Raw genomic sequence first — 23,731 nt, 5'->3', positions numbered from 1 at the left:
TTGCGGATAACAGGTCTGCCCCTGTAGTGAGCTAGACACCATGACAGATGCAGCTCGAAATGAGGTTTTCAATGCCATGCTTTGTAGGATCAGTTTCAGTTTTTGCAGCCTGGTTACTCTGACAAAATGTTTGCTAGTCATGGGGAATGACTGGGTGGGTCCCAGGTGCAGTGACTGTGTCTTTGCATGAGGGGCTGGTGCCTCTTGCCTTGAAGGAGGTGGGGGCAAGGTACCTGACAGGGTCACGGTGGCACAGTTGCAGGCCCTCTCAGAGGAAACAGATTATCCAGACCCATTGCAATCTGGGTTCAGGCCAGGCTCAGGATGGAATTGGCCTTGGTCGCCCTCTTACTGGAAGAGAGACCTTGCTGCTTCTACTTCTCATTAGCTTTTGAGATCACTGATGATTGTTATCCTCCAGGACAGCCTCTCGGAGATGCGTATCAGCTACACTGTTCTGCAGAAGGTCCAGTCTGATCTCATGGGACGGGTGCAGAATTCAACATAGCCTGAGGGTTTTCTCATCCCCCTGGTTCTTGAGGTATGAGGTGAAACGGGTAACTATTCTGTCCCCAATGCTATTTAACTTCTGTCTGACACTGTTGGGAGTAGGCATAAGAGGTTTTGGAGTGAGGTAACGTCTGAACTGGGAATGGCTGTGCAGGCCCTTGACCAGTGCTTGGATCCAGTGGTGTTCTAACAAACTGAGTCTGAACCTGGGAAGACAGAGGCTCTGTGGATCCATGAAGTTGGTAAGTTGTCTGCCCTGAAGGAGCAGGTGCAAAGTCTATGGATGCTACGAAATCCCACTGTGCCACTGGAGGCACAAGTGTTCTTCGGTACTAAAAGTGCTTTTCACCAGCTTTGACTAGCAGAACAGCTATGGCCATTCCAGGATCGCGATGGCTTGACCACAGCAATCCATGCACCGGTAACCTCATGATTTGATTACTACAATGCGCTCTATGTGAGGAACAATGAGTGTGTTACGATTTTTCACACAATACAGCGTTGCAATTGTTTACCACAAGACAGACTGATCTATTGCTGATGACGGGTTGTTTTGCAGATTTAAGAAAAAGCTATCTATGCACTCTGTCTGAAAGAATAGCAAGAATCAATATAATTGCACCATGCAGTGGCAAATAGTATGCGCTGAGAATGAAGGAAAAAGCTGCTTGTTGAGGCATGAGAGGAAAGTACAGCCATTCAATACCTAGGGCATGTGAAAAGCTAGGCACAATTCTGCCTTGCTATGAAGACAGACTAAGGAGAAGCAATAAACACTGGGAACCTGAGACTTTGGGTATGGGTACTGAGGCCTTGCCCTCAGTGCTTACAGTTCCTTTGGTGATCTATAGAAAAGGGGGACACTGAGGACAGGATACTGCAGCCTCGGTCAATCTGGTGTCCTCCACTAGATTGATATTTTGGACTACAGCTCACATCAGCCCCAGCTCTGCATTTGAGTTTCTTCTCCTATAGCATCTCATATCCATCTTTGGATATATCCCTCTTCACGTTCTCTCCAAGGCTCTCTGTTGTTTGCTCACTGCAGCCACACAAGCCCTGCTGTTCATTTTAGATTGCTCACCCATTGCACAGGTGGACATCCCCTTGGTCTTTTGAAATGGTATACTCTCCACAGTGCTTTACTCTATCAACTTGAATAGTGGTGGGGGTTTTTTGCCACATGCCCTGCTTATGTGTATTTTAACATTTTAGTTAAGAGTACAAAATGAATGAAACGCACAAATGAATGAAAATCTTAAACCTGATCAGGTTTCATCTGGGAACGGAGAAAGCTCTGCAGAGGAATTCTATGTGAACTCTGCATGTTCGGAATTCTGCAGAATACCTAGACATCCAAGATGGAGTTTGCTTGATTTGCACAACAACTCTAGCTCAGTGCTAGCTGTGGAGTACCCGGAGCACATCCCAATGGATTGCTTACTTAAGCCTTAAGACATTTTTGCACATGTGCTATTCTGCTTGTCAATGCTGCCAAGGAGCAGGGTCACAGAGAGCCTTGTGTGGGCACAATTTAGACCTAGACCCACTTTGCTCAGCAACACTGCCTGCAGACAATTTGTCCTGGAATGCTAGCTCTGCAAAGCAAACACATTCCTTTCCTGTTTCCAGCTCCCCTGCCTGAATCATCAAAGCTCCACCTCCCTGCTTCAACTTTGAACCCGCAAGTGCTGATAAGCAGATCAAACATGCAAACCTGTGCCAAAAGTTTTAGAAGGCACAGTGAGGTTTCTGCACTGCTGAATATTTTGTGCCTTTGTTCCCAATAATCATAAGTCATATAGGTAAAAGTAAGGCAAAGGACCCCTGGATGGTTAAGTCCAGTCAAATTAGACTATGGGGTGTGGCGCTCATCTCTGCTCTCAGGCCGAGGGAGCCAGTGTTTGTCCGTAGACAGCTTTTCTGAGTCATGTGGCCAGCATGACTAAATTGTTACTGGCACACAGAGGATGTGATGAGTGCCAGAGCACATGGAAACACTGTTTACCTTCTCACCACAACGGTACTTGCTTATCTACTCACAATGGTAAGCTTTCAAACAGAGAGGTTGGCAGGAGCCGGGACAGAGAAGGGCTCACCTCGTCGTGCAGATTCGAACTGCTGACCATATGATTGGCAAGCCCAAGAGGCTCAATGGTTTAGATCACAGTGCCACCCACGTCCCTTGAGGGCTATATTCTGTCTTTCCCGCAACTAATGAATTAAAGGCAGCTTATAAAGCATGCTTGAACAATGCTGTTTTCAGTCTCAGCTGGGGTAGGTTCTTTCACCTGAGTAACAGCCAACAGACTGACTTAAGCCCACACCTGATATGGAGCAAGAAAATGAAAATCCCAACCCTCTCTTTCACACTATGTTCCCCGACTCATCCATTATGGAGACAGGCTGAGGAATAGGCCCAGACTGCCTCTTCCAAAGATTGGCCTTTCTCCCTCTTCCTTCACAGAATGAGAAGGAACAAGGAAAGCTTCCCAATTATCTCCACACAGAAGCTGTGTTTGGTGTAGGTAAAAGAGCAAGGCTAAATAGTATGAGCCCAGGGTTGTAGAGGAAGGGCAGGTCCCCACTTCCTACCGTTACTCCCAAGCGTTTCCGTGCGCTCTGGCTTCCGTCACGGTGTTCTGTTGCACCAGAAGCGAGTTAGTTATGCTGGCCGCATGACCCAGAAAACTGTCTGTGGACAAACACTGGCTCCCTCGCCCTGAAGCAAGTTGAGCACCTTTGACTGGACTTAACTGTCCAGGGGTCCTTTACCTTTACCATTTTACTCCCAAGTGTATTCTTTAGCTGCTGTTCATTACTAGGCAGTAAATGCAGGAAGAGGTTCGGGGCTGCAATCAGTGGATACCATGGGAAGGCTCAGCATATCCCCTGTGGCCCCAGCTAGTAAGTAATCAAGTCTGCTTTAGGGTTTCATTCCCCCACCCCCTCACCCGCTAAAATGTCTAGAGCAGTTCAAGCACACATAACGGTTTGCTCTAGGACGTTAGCTATTTTACAAGTTTTGTGCTATTGTATGACAGATGTCAATGAACCCACCATCAAGGCTGCAATCATTTTGTTTGAGCAATTCTGGTATATTTTCTGGACTTTGCGCACACATCTAGGAGTATAGGATAAAGCACCAACTTACAATTTTGGCATTTTTACCACTTTTCCTCAGCTGCTGAACAGCAAAAGCATGCTCCACATTATCCATAGAAACACCATTGACCATTGCAACACGGTCATTCTCCCTGGAAAAAAATTAAAATAAGTAAGAAGCTTGTTGGTAAAAGAGTAAAGAAAAAGCCTTGAAGAAAACAAGCAAAGCTTACTATTACTATGCTATATAGCCACTCCAACAGAGGTGCTTTGTGGATGCAGATCTTCTCTTCCACAAAGTTATCAGAATGTTTTGTTCGTAATATTCATCATGTGCTTCTACATTTCTGAAGTTCCTCTGCTTTATTTTTAAAAGTTGATGCCACCAGCTCTGAGACTTCAGACACACTTCTCCATCCCATAAACATTGTTAAGAGGGAGGAAATGGGCCAGCTGCAAGAGGACTGCACACTGCCTCCTCCAACGCTTGAACTTCTTTTGGGCCAATCATGACCCCTTTAAGTTCACACCAACATTAGCCACAGTCAATGGCAAACAGGGTTTCCTCAAACCTGTATTTGAAACTGGATGCAAAAACCAAGCTTAGGAGCAAATTGTGTTTGACGGTCACACCCATGCAGGCAATGGCAAACCATGGTGAAGTGAAGCAGGGGGGGATCGAGGATGCACAGAGAAGAGGGAGAGGGAAAAGGTCACAATCCTGCCATACATTTAAATCACATTTGTACCACTTTATTTCAGTCATGCTCTCCCCCAAAGAATCTTGGGAACTGTAGTTTACCCACCACACAGCTAAAGAATTTTGGGAATCTGTGTACATGCAGCTACTCACACAGAGTCAATTAAGGTTTGGCAGACAGCCAGAAGGCAATCTGAAGGAGTAAGTCTGCCTGGTGATAACAGAGGCATGGAGACAGCTCCCTGATTGGTCAGGCTCTCTCAAGGGAGTGATAATTAACAGCCTACTAACTGGAATGTGTTAGTTCAGGAGTTCAGTGTAGGATGTGAGTTGTGTATGAGAGAGCAAGCTAAAGATCCGTGTTCTGTTCCTGTAAATAGTCCACTGTATATAATAAACACCTAACTACAAGTTCCTGGTTCCTACTTCGTCTATCCTGTCTGCAGCCAGGTTGCCAATTGCTTCCGTGGATTCTGTGTTTACTCTGCTAGGTCTGGCTAAGGTCCTGCAACTAGTCAGAAAGTTGCGAAACACCAAATAGATTTTACCAATAAAATTCCCAGCACCGTTAAGCTACAACTCACTGGATTCTTTGTGGGAAGTCATAGGATTTAAATTTATGGTGTGAGTATGACCTGATTGAAGGAAATACGATCCTCAAGTCAAGCCTATTCCTTCAACAATGGTTAAGGAGAGGAAGAATTAATTTTACAGCAACACTTACAGGAACAGAGGATAAGACGATAAGCAGGAATAAACCATCCCCATACAGCTCCACTCCCCAAAATTAACTTACTGTAGTAGTCCTTCTGCTGGGCCTCCTTTGAGCACATCGGATATAACGATAGATGTTTCTCCACTCTGGAAGTGAGGATTATCTCTTCCACCAGATATTGCAATACCAAACCCAAATCCAGGAGCCTATGAGAGACCAGAAAGAAGCTTGGATTAGAGGTATCAACAAGTTCATGTAACAGATAACATTTATACCATCTACAGTGGTACCTCGGGTTAAGTACTTAATTCGTTCTGGAGGTCCGTTCTTAACCTGAAACTGTTCTTAACCTGAAGCACCACTTTAGCTAATAGGGCCTCCCGCTGCTGCAGCGCCACCGGAGCATGATTTCTGTTCTCATCCCGAAGCAAAGTTCTTAACCCGAGGTACTATTTCTGGGTTAGCGGAGTCTGTAACCTGAAGTGTCTGTAACCCAAGGAACCACTGTATTTCAAAATGCAGGTATCAGGATTTTGAACAAAGCAACAACTTTATACCAAGCAAAACATCCTGAGGCTCTCAATTTTTTCAGTTCACAACCTGTTGCTCTCAGCCTTTCATTCTCTTCCTTCCTCTCAGAGACAGAAACCAGCCTATAATACATTCAATGTCACAGCATCCCCAAGACATGGATGCAAGACAGTGATAATCACAAATAGTCCAGTTCAGTTTGTAGAGGCTGTATTGTTTCTCTCTTTGACCTACCAGTTTCCTTTTACAATAAAGAGTCTCAAATCAATTTGACAAGAATAAAGTATGGCACATAAAAACAGTTTGAAATCAGAAAAGAATGAAAACACTTAACAGCACATAATGGATAACATGATCACCCAGCGATGTACTAATACGGACCAAGTCCCACCCACCCCACTAAAAAGATGACCACCACCATAGGAAGTTACATTGGTAAACAGAAAGGTCTGGCACCTAAACACTGTACAGCCCTCTTTAGGGAAGCTTCTAATGTTTAACAGACTATTGTATTTTAATATTTTGTTGAAAGCCGCCCAGAGTGGCTGGGGAAACCCAGCCAGTTGGGCGGGGTATAAATAATAAATGATGATGATGATGATGATGATGTACCAAGTGAGTGAGTCTTCCTGAGGAGGGCAATCCCCAGATGGGTGGGGTGGCACTACTGACAAGGCCCATTTTCATGAAGTCCCTTCCACAAGTCCCTTGGGTGAGGCGCACAGAGAAGCCAGAACATTTAACTTGAAAACTGAGTGTATTTGATCTGGAGTTGTCAAAGCAAAAGGTGTGGATGCTACTTTTTTCTATCAAAGAGAAGACCATTTGAAGGTCATAATACAGGGGTCTACTCTAATTCTCCCTGATCTTAAAAGCTTTAGTACTTCCCCTTGAATGCCAATTAATTAGATCCGACTACAGACCTGCTGCAGGTTTGGACCAAACAGGCAACAGGAATCTTCTGTAGGGAAGGTGTGGCCAATGAGGCTCCCTCCTTATGTTGTGTACTACAACTCCCATAATCTCTGGCCACTGGCTATGGTGAAGAGGCTGACTGGAGTTGGAGCCAGCAATATCATGCCCAAAACAACAGGAGTTGCCATTTTAAAGAAAGGGGCATGCAGGAAGAAGGTGCTCAACCCTCGCTTGTTTTCCCTCGCATGTGAAAACACTTGATCTCATCCACCAGTATACGAAGGAGAGGCGGTTTAGAGCATCTTGGCATAATAGCTAGAAGCAATCCTTGCCAACACTTCTGAACTAAGCCAATGCTTGCTATGATCCATGCATGCATAATCTACAATGGATGGAAATGTGGGCTTTGGTTCAAAACTATTATTTACATCCACATGTAATTGATAGATTAGCTGAAATGCAATAGTTTCTTTTATAAGGTATCTTTAACTGGACATGCAACTCTTTAATTCTAACATGGTATACAAATATTAAGAATTAGTTTTAGTCCAAATGACTGTCCCAATTAAAAAATTAATCGCTCCCTGTGATCGCTCCCTGATCATCAGAACAGAAGCAGCTTCTCCAGGTGTTCCTTCCCTGAAAGCTTTTACAAGGCCAACTCATGTGCTTTATATTCCACCATAATTTAGAATGAACTCTAAACCCAGAGGAGCATGAAGACACAGCATTCCATCTTGCATGAATGCCTCTCTGTATGTTGCATAGTACTTCCTTTTCATGTTTCACAAGTGTAAGCTGCACTCTAGGAAAACAATACCAGGAATGAAAAGGAAGGTTGTCATCTGGTGGTTTTGCTAGGGGATGTCATAGAGCAAGCTTAACAATGACTTTAGTATTAGGATCCCAGAGGTTTTAAAAAATAAACCCCAAAAACCTCACGGAGGGAAACCTTTTTTTTAAAAAATGAGCATTTAGTCTACAATCCTAAGAATGCTGGAAGGGTTGTTCCAATAGACTAAAGAATATATATGGGATCCGCCTCTCAGATATCACGGAAGTCTCTGGCCCTGACCCCATCAAATGGAGGAAGCTTGGGGGGCTGCAGAGGAGGATGGGAAATGGCTCAGATCCAAAGCCATCTCAGCTGCCTGACCCATTCCCAAACTAGGCAGAGATTTACTCCAGATCAGGCAGCGGAGTAAAACTCTCCTCCTGATTTCTCACCCAGTATTCCCTAATTTTTCCAACCATTTTTTTCTCTTTGTAGAAAGGGGAGCTACAAAACAACCACCACCACCAAAGAACCTCATTTTCTCTGTCCTCACTTCTGCCCTGACAGCAAGAGCTTAGGAGATAGTGCTTGAACCACCTTTAATAGAAATATTGTTTGTACACACATAATCATTAAAGGTAATGCAAAGCATTCTTTAACCACACACCAAAAGGCAAGAATCTTTCATGCAAGAGTCTCAGTGAAATATTTGGTTTTAATTTACTGGTGTTCCTATATTAAGACTATAAACTCAGTGTTCACATCAGACACAATATAGCTCTGAACACGAGGGACTGAGGATTGAGCTGAGTGGGGTGGTCCTGGGGGGTACAACTGGAGGACTGCTTTCAGGGCCTGCTTGCCAGCCTTTTTGAAACATCTGACTAGCAAACAGAAAACTAGACTCAATGAGCTCTATGGCATCATACCCAAGGGGCCTTCTTATGTTCCATATGTGACACAGTGCCTTATCTCCAAGTATTATAGTTTTCTCCAAATTGTCAAAGGAATATTTGATCAGGACTTGCCACAATTTCAGTCCAACTCACAGCTGGGCAAAAATCTCCACCAACCAAGAAATATTACTCCTCTCATTGCTGGTAAAAATCTTAAAAATGATGTCTGTTGCAACTTCTCCTGTGGTTTTGCTAATCCAATTAGCAAAACAGATGCTTCTTCACACAAAACAAAATCCAGCCTTTAAGAAGTCCAGCCAACTTGAGACAAGAAGGAGATAAAGGAATACCTCTTATTATTCCAATTTCTATTGGTGAAAGAAGGCTAACTTTCAAACTCTGGAAAGCTCTCTTTCAGTCAGGAATGAAGAGCATATGGTGCAGTCTAGCTCTCTGTGTGACTTTGGAAGGCCTCTCATTTAAAGCTTTATTCCCTAGACTGCAGTATATGTCTCACTGCACCAGCGCACTGGCGCAACAAATCAACTTGAGATTGTTAGGCAATCATACTGTGGTGACTGAATGAAGAAGTCATAAGAACATAAAGAGTCAGTCCTCTTCTCACAGTGGCCGACCAGATGCCTGTGGGAAACCTACAAGTGGGATTCGAGCACAAGAGCCCCTCCTGCAGTTTCCAGCAACTGGGATTTAGAAGCATCACTGCAACCATCCAGGTTAGTGGCCACCCCTGCCTCCTGTGGAAGTGAGGTCAATAGTTTAAGTATGCACTGTGTGAAGGAGTCCTTTCTAGATAAGGTAAGCCGGATACCTTCATCTGCTCCAACTGCAATAAAACACACGTCTCCCATTTTGGTCTCTACAGCCACAGCAGACGCTGCTAACTCTAAGACAGTAGTATTCAATGGTCTCTCGAGACAGATGGATGCCAACACACACACAGTTTCTTTTTGTGTGTTCAATGACGGGACACACAAAATTGGCTTGAATTGTTTTATCTAATCCTATTATATTTCAATCCACAATCTATGGAAGCCAATGATTGTCAAGATAGGACCATGCATTTTTAATGCACAGCAAGACAGGAAGCTGTTGGAGCACTCAGTCATCAGGGATAGGATAAAGAATGCTGAGACCTGTATCATAACTGAGTCAATATACTAGAATTTCCAGTGTTATGACAGCATTAAACTGTGGTTTGTGGTGCCATGATGTAATCCAACTAGACTGGTGTTTAAACTGCTCTTAAATATATGTTGTGTGTCATGCATTTTAAAAGTGGCCAATCGTGTACCAACTTGTGCAGCTATAATTCATCTCTGAACAACATACACATAACTAGTCCACAGCTACTGCCCCCCCCCAATAACACAAACACACACACTCCTTCTTCTCTTTAGTGGGAAATTTAAAAAGAAGCATAATAAAGCTTCAAGAGGAATGTGGCTTTTCCATATTCTCCAAGAGATTCCAAACTGAAAAGAGTCCACAGCAGCTTATCTAATTTTACATTCCTGGGCCAGAGCTGGAGGGTGCTTAACTTAAAGGGACATTTTTTTGTCCTGTTGATCCTATGCTACAGGCTTCACCCCTCCTGCAACCTGGGAAAAGTAGGGGGGGCTACTTTGGAGGGATGTATTTTCTTATATGTTGTCAGGAACAGCCAAGGTGGAAAAATATGTGGCACATGTGGATGAGGTGGGAGAGAAGGGGGCTGGGAAGGAGGCTCTTTTCTAGCTGCTGAATTCCTTGAAGCCCGTTTCTTGTTCACAGAACTTCCTGTTTTTAGACCTGTGCACACAAGGTAGCTATAGCAGCATCTTTTGCTATCCTTTGCCAAACCAAATAATTTTGAGACGCAATGGCATTCTTCAATCTGCAAAAAATTAGGCAAGTGTGCATGAGCTGTTTTTATATTCTGTCAGTCATGAAGAGATTCAGCAGAGAGGAATTTTCTTCCAACCTCTGGATATCTTACTCAGCCACCCTTTGGACTTGCGCTAGGCACTGACCATGCACAAGTCCACACCCTCCCATTAGAAATGCAACTGTCCCCTCTTTACCAGCCTTTCATCACCTGGCAAAGCTATTTCATTCCGTCAGGCATGTGAGGAGGAGTGAGCCAAGAATTATTTTTGTGAGTCATGATTTTGAATTGTAAGATATATTAGTTTTATGGTGGGTCTTTTTTAATTTAAGTGCTGTAAGGTAAAAGGTAAAGGTACCCCTGCCCGTACGGGCCAGTCTTGACAGACTCTGGGGTTGTGCGCCCATCTCACTCAAGAGGCCAGGGGCCAGTGCTGTCTGGAGACACTTCCGGGTCACGTGGCCAGCGTGACATCGCTGCTCTGGCCAGAGCCAGAGCCAGAGCCGCACACGGAAACGCCGTTTACCTTCCCGCTGGTAAGCGGTCCCTATTTATCTACTTGCACCCGGAGGTGCTTTCGAACTGCTAGGTTGGCAGGTGCTGGGACCGAGCAGCGGGAGCGCACCCCGCCGCAGGGATTCGAACCGCCAACCTTTCAATCGGCAAGTCCTAGGCGCTGAGGCTTTAACCCACAGCGCCACCTGCGTCCCCTTATATGCTGTACTATTGCATTTATTTCTTGCTAATCACCACCACCCTTGGGATGGAGAGGGGTTTAGAAATAAAATGAATGGATGTATCTTTTCGATCCTAGGGACTAGAAACTTATTTTGTCTCGTCAGCCATACTGAAAAGCTGGGGCATAAATTTATTCCTATGCACCTAAAAATCTAAGGCTTTAGTCACACACTGCTTTAGATAGTCCTATCCGTAGCAACACCAACTGCAGAGTGAGGAAGCAGCCCTGGTAGCACGGTCCCCGGGGGAGCTCTGTAATTGGGGGGGGGGAGAGATGCTTCACTCTGTGAAATGCCCCCTCCCAGTTAAAGACAGTTGCAGGAAGGTTTAACGGGGGTGGGGGGGGGCGGAGCAGTTTAGCAAGCAGCTCTGTGAAGCGCTTCCTGGCCTCCTTTCCAAGGGGGTGGGCTTGGAGTGCTGTGAAGGGATGGGCGAGGTGGTGGGTTAGAGCACTTGGCCAAGGGGCTAGTGGACAGGGAGGGTTGGCAAGCAGGGCGAGCAGCCCCCAGTTATTAAATAAAATGCTGCAATGCTCTTGTCCTTCCTGGGATCCCAAGCCGCAAAACTGGCTGCAGGAAAAGGGCCTACAACAGGGATGCATACATCTACACTCCCTTGTGATTTGTGTCCCTTTACCTGCACTGCTTGGTCCAGCAGTTTCAGCAAAGTTGGCTGGCTGTTGACACCTCCTATTGCCTTCTCATTCTATGAGGAAAGCATGGAGCTTTGTTCTGTCCTACTACTTAACAGTCTTCCCCTAGTCATCTAGATTTCTTGGCCACTTGTGACTTCCTTGGGAAGCTAATACCATTTCTATTTAAATATTTGGCCCCCTGCCTCTTTATCTGTGCTCAGAACCTCTGTAACCAGATCCAGCTTCCTCCCAGGAAAACCTCAGTCTTGCTCTCTTTCTGTACAATGTTGGGGGTTTGTATTGGGTCCCAAGCCATCAAATTCTACTTAGCACTGAGAACAACAGGAAATAAATAAAAAAGTTCAATAAAAACTGAAGCCTTTAAGAAGTCCAGTGTTCTTTATGAAGCTCAATATTATGTCCAATGATGCTTTCTGGGCATTTCTGCAGAACCTGGACATGAGAAAGCCTTTTACTGGGGCAGATGACTGGTCCACCTAGGTCAGTATCGCTTACACTGACTGAGAAAAACTGGTGTTTTAGGCAGGGCCTTTCTCAGCTCCCCTGGAGATGCTGGACCTTCTGCTTTCAAAGGATATGCTCTACTTCTGGAAATGCGAAGGATCTGCTCACTGTTGGATAGCTGAAGTTAAAGTAGGGAAGGGGATCGAGCTCCCTCTTGCCCAAACAAGAGGCAAGCTAGCAGCCCCTAACCCTGGAGTGCTGCTACAGAAAGGTGGTCAAGAGACTATAAATAAACTATTATAAGCAGTTGACAATCACACTAATTTCAAACAACGGAATATGACACAACTAGTTTCCTTTCTTTTTCCTTCCGGACATCTGGATTTTTGCTATTGTTTTCAAGAGCTGACAGTATCCTGAGTTATGAACACAGATCTATAATTGCAGAAACTTACCCTGTGAAGAGTCACTGTGTGTTGTTCCCATATAGCTGTTTCTTCCATTGTTGTGCTCTGATTAAAAGGGAAGGAAAAAGTAATCAAGATTACTTTCTTGCCGTTGCTAACAATCCAAGTACAAGTGTAGTCTTACAAGATGCAGACAGAGATGACTTTACAGCCAGCCAAATATTTCCTCTCTCCTTTCTTGCTTTCTTTACTAACTAACCTGAGGAAGATTTCTGGAGAACTTGAAAGTTTGCACAATATTTTGTGATACCTTGGTTGCACTAATAAAGACAGTGTACTAATAAGGACTTTAAAATGTACATGTGTTTTCAAAACGGCTTTGGGTCTTTGTAACAGTGAATAAAATGAAGGCAGACAGATAACATTTTTGTTTTGTTTTTTAATTAAATTCACATAGTTGATCAGTGGAACATCCTGTGTTTAACTGGAATACATGGACAGTTGTCAACTCTTCCTATAAACTCTTCTTATCAATTCCTCTATTTTCAGCATGAATAACTACAAAATTAACGTGTCATGCTTTGTCTAGCTCAGCCACTCTTAATTTTTAATGTTTTACAAAGAAGTCATACAATACAGAAAACCCAGATAGTCAATCCTCTTTAAAAAAATACTTATTGATATAGTTGACAACCCATATTCAGGGAACACAAAGTGATAAATTTCTTCTAGTCCCCATTATCACATGCCTTCAGTTTTTCTTTAACATTATTTCCTTATGTACTGATATGATGCATCCCCTATAGTGGCAAATACTAGTGGGTTGCATTTCTCTGCCCACCATTTAACCGTGCTTAAAACACACTTTCAAAACACTTCACAGAAATATGGCCATCACAAGCCACATAAATGAAAACTGCGTCAAGCAAGTGCTTCTAATGAAATCTCTGGCATCTTACACTAACCATCCAAAGAGATAAACATGCAACATCCACATTCTCCCGGATTATTTCAGTAAGAATTTAAGACTGATGGTATTAGGGCTCCTGTTTTAAGAAAGCCCCTTGAGCTCTTCTCCCACCAGAGCAGCAGAAAAAAGAATGGAGAGATAAATAATTTGCAATCAAATAAACAAGCTGATCCAATCTAGCTTCCCCTCCTCCGTAAACCATAATTAAAATTCTGAAAAGGGTGAAAATGTACAAATGATCAGAGAACAGCTCAAACTACTTTCAGCACAATATGCAGAATGCACGAGACTTTCAAGAGCCAATAAACATATGAAATGTTTGTTATAGTATCAGCACTCTCTCCATTTCACTGAACATTGCAAATGAATAAAACTGGTTTGTGCCCGACACCCAGATACAGCTACCTATCATTTAAGCATCTCCCCGCTTCCCGGCTACAAAAATACCGTGGTGCTTTGTTGAGAGAAATATTATTTGGCACACATTTTACACTAGGCATGGATTATGACATGCTGAGCTACTGTACTATATAGGAAGGTCACGTTTAACTGACTCTGCAGTTCTGTGTATGCTAATCTTCTCTCACGTGAATACCAGCATAGCGGAACAAAATAGGTTTCTATGTCAGACAGCCAGATTAAAGAGTATTGATAGGAGCAAATTTTAAAAACCGGATTACCATAAAAGAAAGAGCACAGCTTTTGGTTTTGCTTTAAATGTAAGTGGTGTTGTCTTTAGAAAGCGCAGTCTTCAAGGTGAAACATTACTGGTCATAATGGGCCAAAAAAGAGGGACAGGGAGAACTCACACCAAGCTATGTTGCTGCAAGACCTATCATTCATGAGAAGTGGCTTGGGCTTTCAGTCTAGACCTTTTACATGGAAACCCCCCCAAACAGGACACTTTGTGACATGAAGAGTCCAGCGGCCATTGACAGGTCAGCCACAAAGCCTTTGTTAAACCCAAAGTAAAATCCTAGATGGAATGACTGAATTGAATGAAGACATGTTTATTATTTTTATACTACTGCTGCAGTTCTTTTCTATATCCAACCTGCAGTAAGACAGGTTTCATATAAAGATCAAATTCTGTTCAAAAATGCCCCTTCCCAAGGGCAGAGGTCTTTCCAAGAGGAAAAAAAGGAGCTGTTTTCACAGGGATGGCGGCAGGGTTGGCACAGCTCGGCACCTGCCAAGCGCCACACTCTGGTGGAGCCCACTGCCACTCTCTGGAACCTGTCTCCTTCCTCCTCGTCTTCCTGTCTGTTCACCTGCTCTCCCAACCCTAAAAACAACTGCAAGAGCGAGGAGATGGAAAACCATCACCTGCTTGCCCTATGATTTCCCTCTGGCCACAGAAAGGGAGTGGGGCAGTAAGGCCTTGCCCAAGGGCCCTCCAAAAACTGAAGCCAGCGTTGTCATTTTGCCAGCGTTGTTATTTTGCCAGCGTTGTTATTTTGCTTAAATAGAAGATTCAAATGCTTGCAGTTAAACAGATTTCCCTTGTAAGAGTATATAAATACTCAAAGGGGGTATCAGAATACTTCTTCTGAAAATCAAATATTCTACGTGGTGTGAAACCAGTAGATTTCAGAATAAATTTTTATTTTTTATTCCTTGACCCACAACCAATGAAGCTACTACCACCCACCCACACCCAAGTACACTTTAATACATGCACAGGATAGAATCCTCAGCCTGTTCCCGGCCTTTCCACTAGAATTAGTTATTTGTTCCCTTTGCTTCTTTGGGTGTCCTCATTCTGCCAGTTTAAAAAGTTTAGCCCTGGCAAAAACAAGCCACAGACTAAATACTACCCCCTTCAACATTTGCATTTTTAAAAAAGGAATTCAAGCTTGAGTTATCCCAATTCTGTCCGGGCATAGTCACTAACTGATGCAGTTGTTTTGTTAAATAGATTTCTCCAATATTATCAGGTTAAAAGTGACTCCTGCCTGCAGAAACCATAATCTTGGAAGACATAAATCCATTGGAAAGTTAGTTGAAAACTTTGTAAACAAACCACATTCCATTCTTATCAGATTGTGGGAACATAGCCAAAGTTATATAATGATATTTAAGCAAAGTACTGCTTTTCTGGAACTCTTGTTTAAATATTTACTGGAGGTGGGGGGCTAAAATCCAACTTTGCTGCAGTTTTTACACCTGATTTTTATTTGAATAGTGAAGAAGTGCCAATTCAATACTCTGTACAATTTTGCTTTGTTGCTACTACTGGCAACTACTGATAAAAAAAACCCTGTACATTTTGAGAACTGTTTAAGATATTGCCTGTTAACAGAGATTGGATTTATCTTTATTACGGCCATTGGCCCATCACACGACAGTTTCCCATATCAACATAATGTACTTGAACCTCCAAATTTAAAACCGCCAAAACTTACAAAAAACAGACAAGAACCAAAGCAAAACAAAAACAAAAGACCAACATCATACATTACAATAAATTTGTACCATAAACATTGCCCTCTGCTCATAAATTAATAGAAGACATCAATGGTGATATCACCTAATTACAACCTAAAACATAGATCATGGTTTAAAGGGATTATCCGAGCCACACAGGAGTCCATTTCTCTTCTTTAGGGATGGGACGCTGATCAAGAATCTGGCAACCATGAGTGATCTTAGGGGGTCATCATCATTTAATAGATATCTCAGTTTGGCTTCAGTCGTATCATCGGCGATTCCCTTAAGATACTGAGCAAGAAACTTGCTCCTGGCCGATAAGTGAAAAGCACAATCAAGAATTATGTGATGCAACGATTCCGGTGCCCCACAATTACAATCACATAAGAGCGATATCTGTCCATTGGAGAATCTATTTCTCAGCACGTTCGATGGGAAGGTGTTGAATCTTGCCTTTACAAAGGCATATCTATGAGCCGAAGAAGTTAAGGAATTCAAATAGTTTGGGAGCCTTAAGAGGGGTAATAAACCAAGATTTAGAGGTGAGCAGGTACCATTGCCCAAGATCATTTTCTGCTGCAAGTCCATCTCCTCTAGTTTACAGGTTACTGTTCTTTTAGCTGGAACTATGTCCTGCTCTAGTAATTTGGATGGGGAGATTCCCATTGCCGTAATTTTCAGCTGTAAATTTTTTACCCATGGGCTCTGGAAATCATCTCTCCACATACATTGTATCAAGTACAAGTTTGGGAGATTGTGCCATAGAGATAACCAGTGACAAAGTATGTGCTTCCACAGAGCGTTTTCCAGGGATACAGTGTTAAGTTCCATGCGTAACGCTGCATTACTTACACAGTTGGGCAGTTTCAATATCCCTCTTAAAAACTGATTTTGAATAACCTCTAGGTGAGATAGATTGACAAAAGTCCCCCAAATTGAGATGGCATAAGCAATTGTCGGAATCACCTTGGCCTTGAAGACTTTCAACGCTGATGGGATATGAAGGGCCCCATCGGTGAAGAAGAATCGCAAGATCGCCAAGGAGATAGCTTTGGCTCTATTTGTAACATAGGCTACATGGGCCTTCCATCTAAGGTTATGTTGTAACCAAACTCCCAAATATTGGAATTTATAGACTTGTTTGATGGCTCTCCCATCAATTTTCCAATTATGGAGTTTCCGGCTCTTTGAGAAAACTAGTATCTTAGATTTTCCATACCTGTTAACAGAGAGACAACAGCATCAAGAGAAGTGTTTCCTCCCAATCGTGTTTCTGTATCTGAGTTAGCAAAATGGTCCTTTCAGGGAACATGCTCAGCTGTGGACTCAGGAAAGTAATCCTGGAAATGATTGGCTGGTTTACGGGGCCCTTATTATGTTATGTGGGAGAAAAGCAATTAATTTCTTTTTTCCTGTCCAGTATTATCTACTCCTGCTTTCAAACCAAAGGCAGGCTGGAATTTTAAATGCCTTGCTTCTTGTAAGTCATAACATATGTGAGACTCAAAAGAGCACATATTTAAAACAAAACAGAAAATGCAAGCAGGAACAGAAATTAGTGACTAAACTGCTTTATTATTCACAAAGAAGTCCAGAATCCAATATCTGGCTGGTTATTACAAAATTGTAAAATCCAGCCTTCTTATCTGCACGTACCCATTCCCTTGGGCAAGATCTGAGCAAAGGAGTCATCAGATGGCCCAAGCTCACTTCACAGGACAGGGAAGAAGCATGACCAACCCAGGACCACACCCAGGTCCCAGGACAAAGGCAGGGAAAGAGGTGAACATCAGCCCCTGGTGATGCATCTTTTTCTTCAGCAACTCTTGAATATTTGAAAGCATCTAATATCTAATATACTGCATCTAAGCATCTAATATACTGCACAAAGCATTCTAATCATTTCAACAAAGGAATTGATGGCAGGTCGTCAGGTGTATATTACGTGAGTTTCATTTTGAATGACATAATATGCCAACTTAATTTATACAAGCTATGCAATGCCTAATCTGCATTCTCCTTAATATGCACATTACTCTGTCTTTGACTTTATTGAGTATATGTCAAGCTCAGAACAGCCCAGTGCTTAATAATTATCCTTAATAATCTCTAGCTATGATGAGTTAGGAAAAGTGGAAAGGAGAGCCTCCTGTTCAAGCCTGCCCTCTACAAGAGGCGATTTCTTCTCTGCTAGTCACTTAAGTCAATGATTGCAAGGTTCCCAGGTCCTGTGGCTCCACTACCATGCTTGACACTTGGTATGAAATGCTTGTTCTGATATGCTGTGTTTGGTTTTCACCAAACATGGCACTGTGTATTATGGCCAAATATCTCCACTTTGGTATCATCTGCCTAAAGACATCGTTCCAGAAATCTTGTGGTTTGTTCAGATGCAACTTTGCAAACCTAAGCCATGCTGCCATATTCTTTTTAGAGAGAAGAGGCTTTCTCCTGAAAACCCTTCCAAACAAGTCATACTTCTTCAGTCTTTTTCTAATTGTACTGTCATTAACTTTAACATTTAACATGCTAACTGAGGCCTGAGGAGTCTGAGATGTAACTCTTGGGTTTTTCTTTTGGTTTTTTTGCAGTTTCTCTGAGTATTGCACAGTGTGACCTTGGGGTGAATTTGCTGGGGTGTCCACTCCTGAGAAGATTGGCAACTGTCTTGAATGTTTTCCACTTTTGAATAATCTTTCTCACTGTAGAATGATGGGCATAAAATTGGTTGGAGGTGACCTTAGAACCCTTCCCAGTTTCATGGGCAGCAGCACTTCCTTCTCTAAGAGCACTGTGTCATCTTTCCTCTTTGGCATTGAGTTAAAACACATCTGAATGCTACAGACCAGCATACTGCTAAAACCTTTGACTTTTATAGAGGTGGGCACACTTGCTGATGATCATCATCATCAAACCTTTTATTGGCATCACATACAAACATCCATAGCAAATCAGTACAAAATTCCCACCTTCCCAGTGACACAAAACATTTGTCAAATGAAAGAGGCAAGACAGTCTAACATTACATCTCTAGGTCTCTAGGGAGATCAGATGTCTGCAATGTGTTTCGACGACAAAAAACCAGATAAAGATATTTAGCCACTACCTTGGTGATCTCCTGATTATTCCCCAATAATAGAAAATGTATGACCTCTAACTCTAGTTTCCATTTGGAACTGTGGGCAGAGATCAACATATAGTTTACATTTAAGAACTGTATGTGTAAGAGTTTCCACCTGATGGTCTTCACATGGGCAAATTCTTCTCCTTCCACCATTCCCAAGAACCTTCTCCATAGGAGGTTTGAAGGATTTGAATTATAATGCCCTTCTTTCTTGAGGATTAAGCAAAAATTCAAGATAATTGTGGTTAATTTCATGTGCCCAAGAAAGTTGAAAGTTAAGAGGGGAGCATGTTTTCTCTGCTGCTGCTGTTAGTTCCTGGCGTTCAATGTCCCACAACCTAGTTTTTATTGTAGCCTTGGCAGATGGTGGGGACATTGATCGCAAAGATTCCACTGACAGCCCAAGTTGCTGTACCGTTGTAGCCCTGGGGAAAGAAAGGGATCTAGCAAAACTTCACTAGGGAGAGGATCTCTATCTGTTGTGAGGCAGATGTTTAACCAGCATGTGAGAAATCTCGCCCAGGCTATGGTCTCTACCTTGTGTTGACCTCCCTCTAGACACAAGGCTGCATAGGGTACACAACGTGGGACAGCAAAAATCCTAAAATGGAAAGCTGCCTGCACTTGTTCTACCAGCTGGGTAAACCCTGGCAGCCAGACTGGAATTCCGTAGAGCAACTGAGCTATATCTTTGGCGTTGAAGACCTTGAGGGCAGAGGGGATATGTGAATTACCTCTTGTTATAAAGAAACGCATTGTGGCCTGCATAGACATCTTACTGGCTCACGGCCGGTGCACGGTGCGAGGACCATAGAAGCCTATGATGGAATGTGATTCCCAGGTAGCTGAATTCAAATACCTGCTGGATGGGTTTCCCACCAAATACCCAGCTATAGCTTTTGCGTGAATTCAAAAAAACCATTATTTTGCTTTTATCAAAGTTCATGCACAATTTCGTTCTGGACAGATAGTCAATACAGGAATTTAACAAACGTTTTAGGCGAATTCTTGTCTGTGAAAGCAAAATCATATCTGCGTATAGAAGGATGGGAATGCTTGATGCATTGAGTTTTGGGCTGTGGGCATCCACCTGTTTTAGTAAAGAAGTGAGGTCGTTAAGAAAAAGATTAAAAAGAGAGGGAGCGAGTAAACAGCCCTGCTTTACACCTCTGTTTATAATGACAGGATCTGTCATTACATTCCTTGGTGTTGTTCTTATGCGACAGGTGTTCTTTGTGTAAAGTTTTTTGATCAAGTAAAGTAGGTTCTAGGCCCATTGTCTCCAATTTGGACCATAACAGCCCCCTGTCGACAGTGTCAAAAGCAGCCTTGATATCAAGGAAGGCACATAAAGACATTCTTCATGAAGCCACGTGGACTTAAAGGTTAAATGAGATAACACCAAACAGTTGCATAAAGCAGATTTCCCTGGCCTGAACCCTGCCTGCTCTATTTTACCTATGGTAAAATTCCCAGAGCCTTCCCAATCAGTTAGCCCATTGAGCCACGTCAGGGCCCTGGTGGTGGTCAGCTTGGTGAGTCACAGACCAGCCAGATTAATTACTGGATCCTGGGATCTACATTCCCAAAAACAGAAGTCTGGAAGAACAGAGGTATCCAAGATCTCCCATGCTTTTGCATACACCTCCCACCCTTGGCCCAGGCGGGCATTAAAGTCTCCAGTCAAGATAATAGGTAGGTCAGGGCAGATGAAGTCCAGATTCTCGAGCACGTGTGCAATAAATTCCCATTGTAGGTTCTTGGCTGTGACAGTAGGAGTGGGAGGAATATACACATTGATCAGTAACAGTTCCTGGCACACTAGCTCTATCTTTGTTACCAGTACAGTGGTACCTCGGGTTAAATACTTAATTCGTTCTGGAGGTCCGTTCTTAACCTGAAACTGTTCTTAACCCGAAGCACCACTTTAGCTAATGGGGCCTCCTGCTGCTGCTGCGCCGACAGAGCACAATTTCTGTCCTCATCCTGAAGCAAAGTTCTTAACCTGAGGTACAATTTCTGGGTTAGTGAAGTCTGTAACCTGAAGCGTATGTAACACGAGGTACCACTGTAATTTGCAGCTAGCATTTGTTGACAGGATGTGTTCACTTTTTATATGGGGAGCCACCAGGGTTAACAATCCACCCGAAGGCCTACCTTTCTTGTGGCTTTTGGTTGCCGGAACTGAAAAGGCATTAAAACCTGCAAGTTCAATGTGACATAATGAACAGGTTTCTTGTAAACAAACTATATCATATGCCCTTATTAACTTTGTAAAGTCAGGGAGACACAGCTTAGAAGACCACCTTGCCACATTCCACAATAACAACTTCAAAGAGGAATGTTGCACCAGGTTCCCAGCCATGGCATAAGGTCAATCTAGCTGCATGTCGGAAGGCTGGCTATCACTTGGAGCCCCAGATGGTTCCTGATGTATTTCCTCCACTACCTCTGGGGCTTCGGTTGTCAGTCCGTTGACCCTGGTGTCATCACTTCTTGAACTTGCAACTGTCATCTCCTTGATCGTACTCGAGTTAGTGATTTGATGGGTGAGTTCATTCAAACTTGGAACGATGTTAGAATTATAGTCCCCTGTAGTTTCTCCTAGAGACAGTGTTATCTGAATTGCTGAGATCATTGGGGGGAGGGGGGCTTCGTCGAAGACAATTAGATCTATCTCTGACTTTCTGTGTGTCACGTTACCCTTGGGAGGAGCGTCATTTGTCGTTGGCTGAACAGATTCCAGCCGGGGTAAATAGTGGTGAAATTCAGGATCTGCCAGAGTTCTAATGGAGTGTCCTATCTTTGACTTATCTAGATTGGGCTGGCGTTCTTTATGTGTTTGGCCTATTTGCTCTGAGGTTTTCCTCTCCAAGGGAGTATTACGGCTGGGTTCACCATGCGTATCCATCTTTGACAGCCCTTCTGAATGAATTGCAGCCCTATGAAAAAAGCCCTTCGGCAGAGAGAGCGTTGGTTTCTTGGGGTCGGTCCGGCTATGCGGCAAGTTTGGCAGTAGTTGTTTTCGTTCCGTGTCTTTAAAAACGCACCTCAAATCAATATCATAGTCCTGTAAGAGGGCCCTATATTTCAGGAGCTTTTCAGGAGTAGCTGAGTCGGAAAATGTCAGCATGAGTCTAGTGTGCTGGGGGTCCGTTATGTCCTGATATGTAAAACCACAGAATTCAAAAAGGGTGCACTTTCTTTTCCCCATCACTGCATGTTGTCCTTCACTTTCACATGACTGTAAGGCAGCCACGTGGAATCGTTTCCAGCCTGAGGGCTGCATTCTCTTCTGGGCAGCCTTCCAGGGGTCACATGCCAGCAGTGGCCAAACAAGGGGAGAACGTAGGTGGAGCAAGGAAACACAAATTTTACCTTTTGCACAGCAGGCTGGTTAGCAGGCAGGCAAGCAGCACTATCAAGAGTTCAAGGAATATTCCATCCAGGCAAAAGCACTCAAGGAGAGTTGGTGGGGCCTGGGGAAAGATCTGAGGAGAGCCAGATACAGATGCCTGGAGGGCCACATTTGGCCCACACACCCAAGGTTCCCACTGTTGCCCTTGGTGAATCCAGAAGCCGAAATGACTCCCAAGCAGATGCCCAGGGGCCTTTGCAACATATTGGCATCAAGCAATCAACAAGTTGTCTAGAAAACAGAACACCTGATTCCCAGTCAAGACTAGTGCTGACGTGCACAGACTCCCAACAGGCTTACAGAGACTCCCTTGGCTTGCAAAGGGTCCCCTTCCTCATCTGAAATTAGGCTTGAAACAGCATTCAGTTGTAGCCACTATAATAGTTTGTAGCGTGTGCTTGGTTGTGGCTTGTGTGTGGTGCTCACAACTGTTTCTCTGGTTTGCAAATGTGCCCACAGACCAGAAAAGGTCCTTGCTGAAGCAGATAGTGCTGAGTTAGATGGACAAATAAGATGGTCTAAGGCAGCTTCCAAGATAAAAACCAACCGGGACCAGCAAACTTCATTTCATCAAAATATTTCTACCACTGCTGTCTTCTACCATTGCTGCTCTCAGGAAACTTAAGTGTTCCAAGAAACACTATTCAAAAGGCATCACCACTCTCTAGTGTGAAATGTTTGAGATGCAACCCCAAGTTGCACACTGAATCCCACTGCTTAAGAGTTGGTTTTGGACTCTCCCAACCATTTTCAAGATGTGCACATTTGAGAGGTATCCCAGGCACAACGTTTCTTCCCTGTCTTTGCTTACAGCCATTGATGTTTATGTTCTTTTTCTCATGATGATTTGTATTTATGTTACTTGATTGTCAATTCCACAGTCAAGTTATATATTTTTAGGGCAGCTGTGTATAAACTTCACAAGGATTTGTGGCTATAAATGACAGGGTTAGTAACTTTGCCTGTATAATTTTGGCCACACCATTCATTTTCTTATTTAAGTTCATAAAGTACAGACGTTTCAGATTTCTAACCCTTAACCTGTAAGCCATGTCATACCCTCAATCTTCCTTTGTTCTGTATACTTCATACATTTTTAGATGTGACAAGCATTCCGCAAAGGCTCCAGGATGTTTCCTGCATGATAAGCAGCCAAGTCTAAATCTCCCCCCCTTTTTTTAAAAGATCAGAATGAGAGAGGGGGTTATCCTCTGGGATATTCTGAAGCAGTCATCCAAAAGGGGTACAACATTTGTTGCCAGATGACTTATGTAATTTGAGTATGAAGCAGAGCATTAAAGCAGCAAGCAATTGGTGTGACATCACACAAAATGAAAAAGCAAAATTTACCCAGCCAGTAATATATTTAACTTTCACCGCTACAAACATAATTCCTTTGACAAGAAAATGTACTTGGGCAATCGTCTGCTCCCTCTCCTTAAAAAAAAAAAAAAGGAGAGAGAAACTAACATGAATAGCTATTTACAATATTTTTACCAGATGGGTTCAACAT

General features: G+C 43.2%; 1 protein-coding gene across 17 annotated transcripts in view; it reads right to left on the bottom strand.

The window, feature by feature from the left end:
* The window catches only part of TJP1 (tight junction protein 1), a 340,092-nt gene that overhangs the window by 56,860 nt on the left and 259,501 nt on the right, over nucleotides 1-23,731 (bottom strand). For 16 of the 17 annotated variants that reach the window (XM_083712144.1, XM_083712153.1, XM_083712154.1 and 13 more), the window contains 3 exons: nucleotides 12,325-12,381; nucleotides 5,112-5,236; nucleotides 3,665-3,767 (listed from right to left, as the gene is read on the bottom strand). In XM_083712144.1, coding sequence (XP_083568270.1) covers nucleotides 3,665-3,767; nucleotides 5,112-5,236; nucleotides 12,325-12,381 — 285 coding nt within the window. Of the gene's footprint in view, nucleotides 1-3,664; nucleotides 3,768-5,111; nucleotides 5,237-12,324; nucleotides 15,539-16,895; nucleotides 17,090-23,731 lie in introns of those variants that run through there. The other variant, XM_083712147.1, reaches the window with a different exon arrangement.

This window comes from Podarcis gaigeae (genome assembly GCF_964106915.1).
Source record: "Podarcis gaigeae genome assembly, chromosome: 14".
Taxonomy (NCBI): domain Eukaryota; kingdom Metazoa; phylum Chordata; class Lepidosauria; order Squamata; family Lacertidae; genus Podarcis; species Podarcis gaigeae.
Note: the sequence above shows the minus strand (reverse complement) of the source record. Positions and strands in the feature narration are given on the sequence as shown.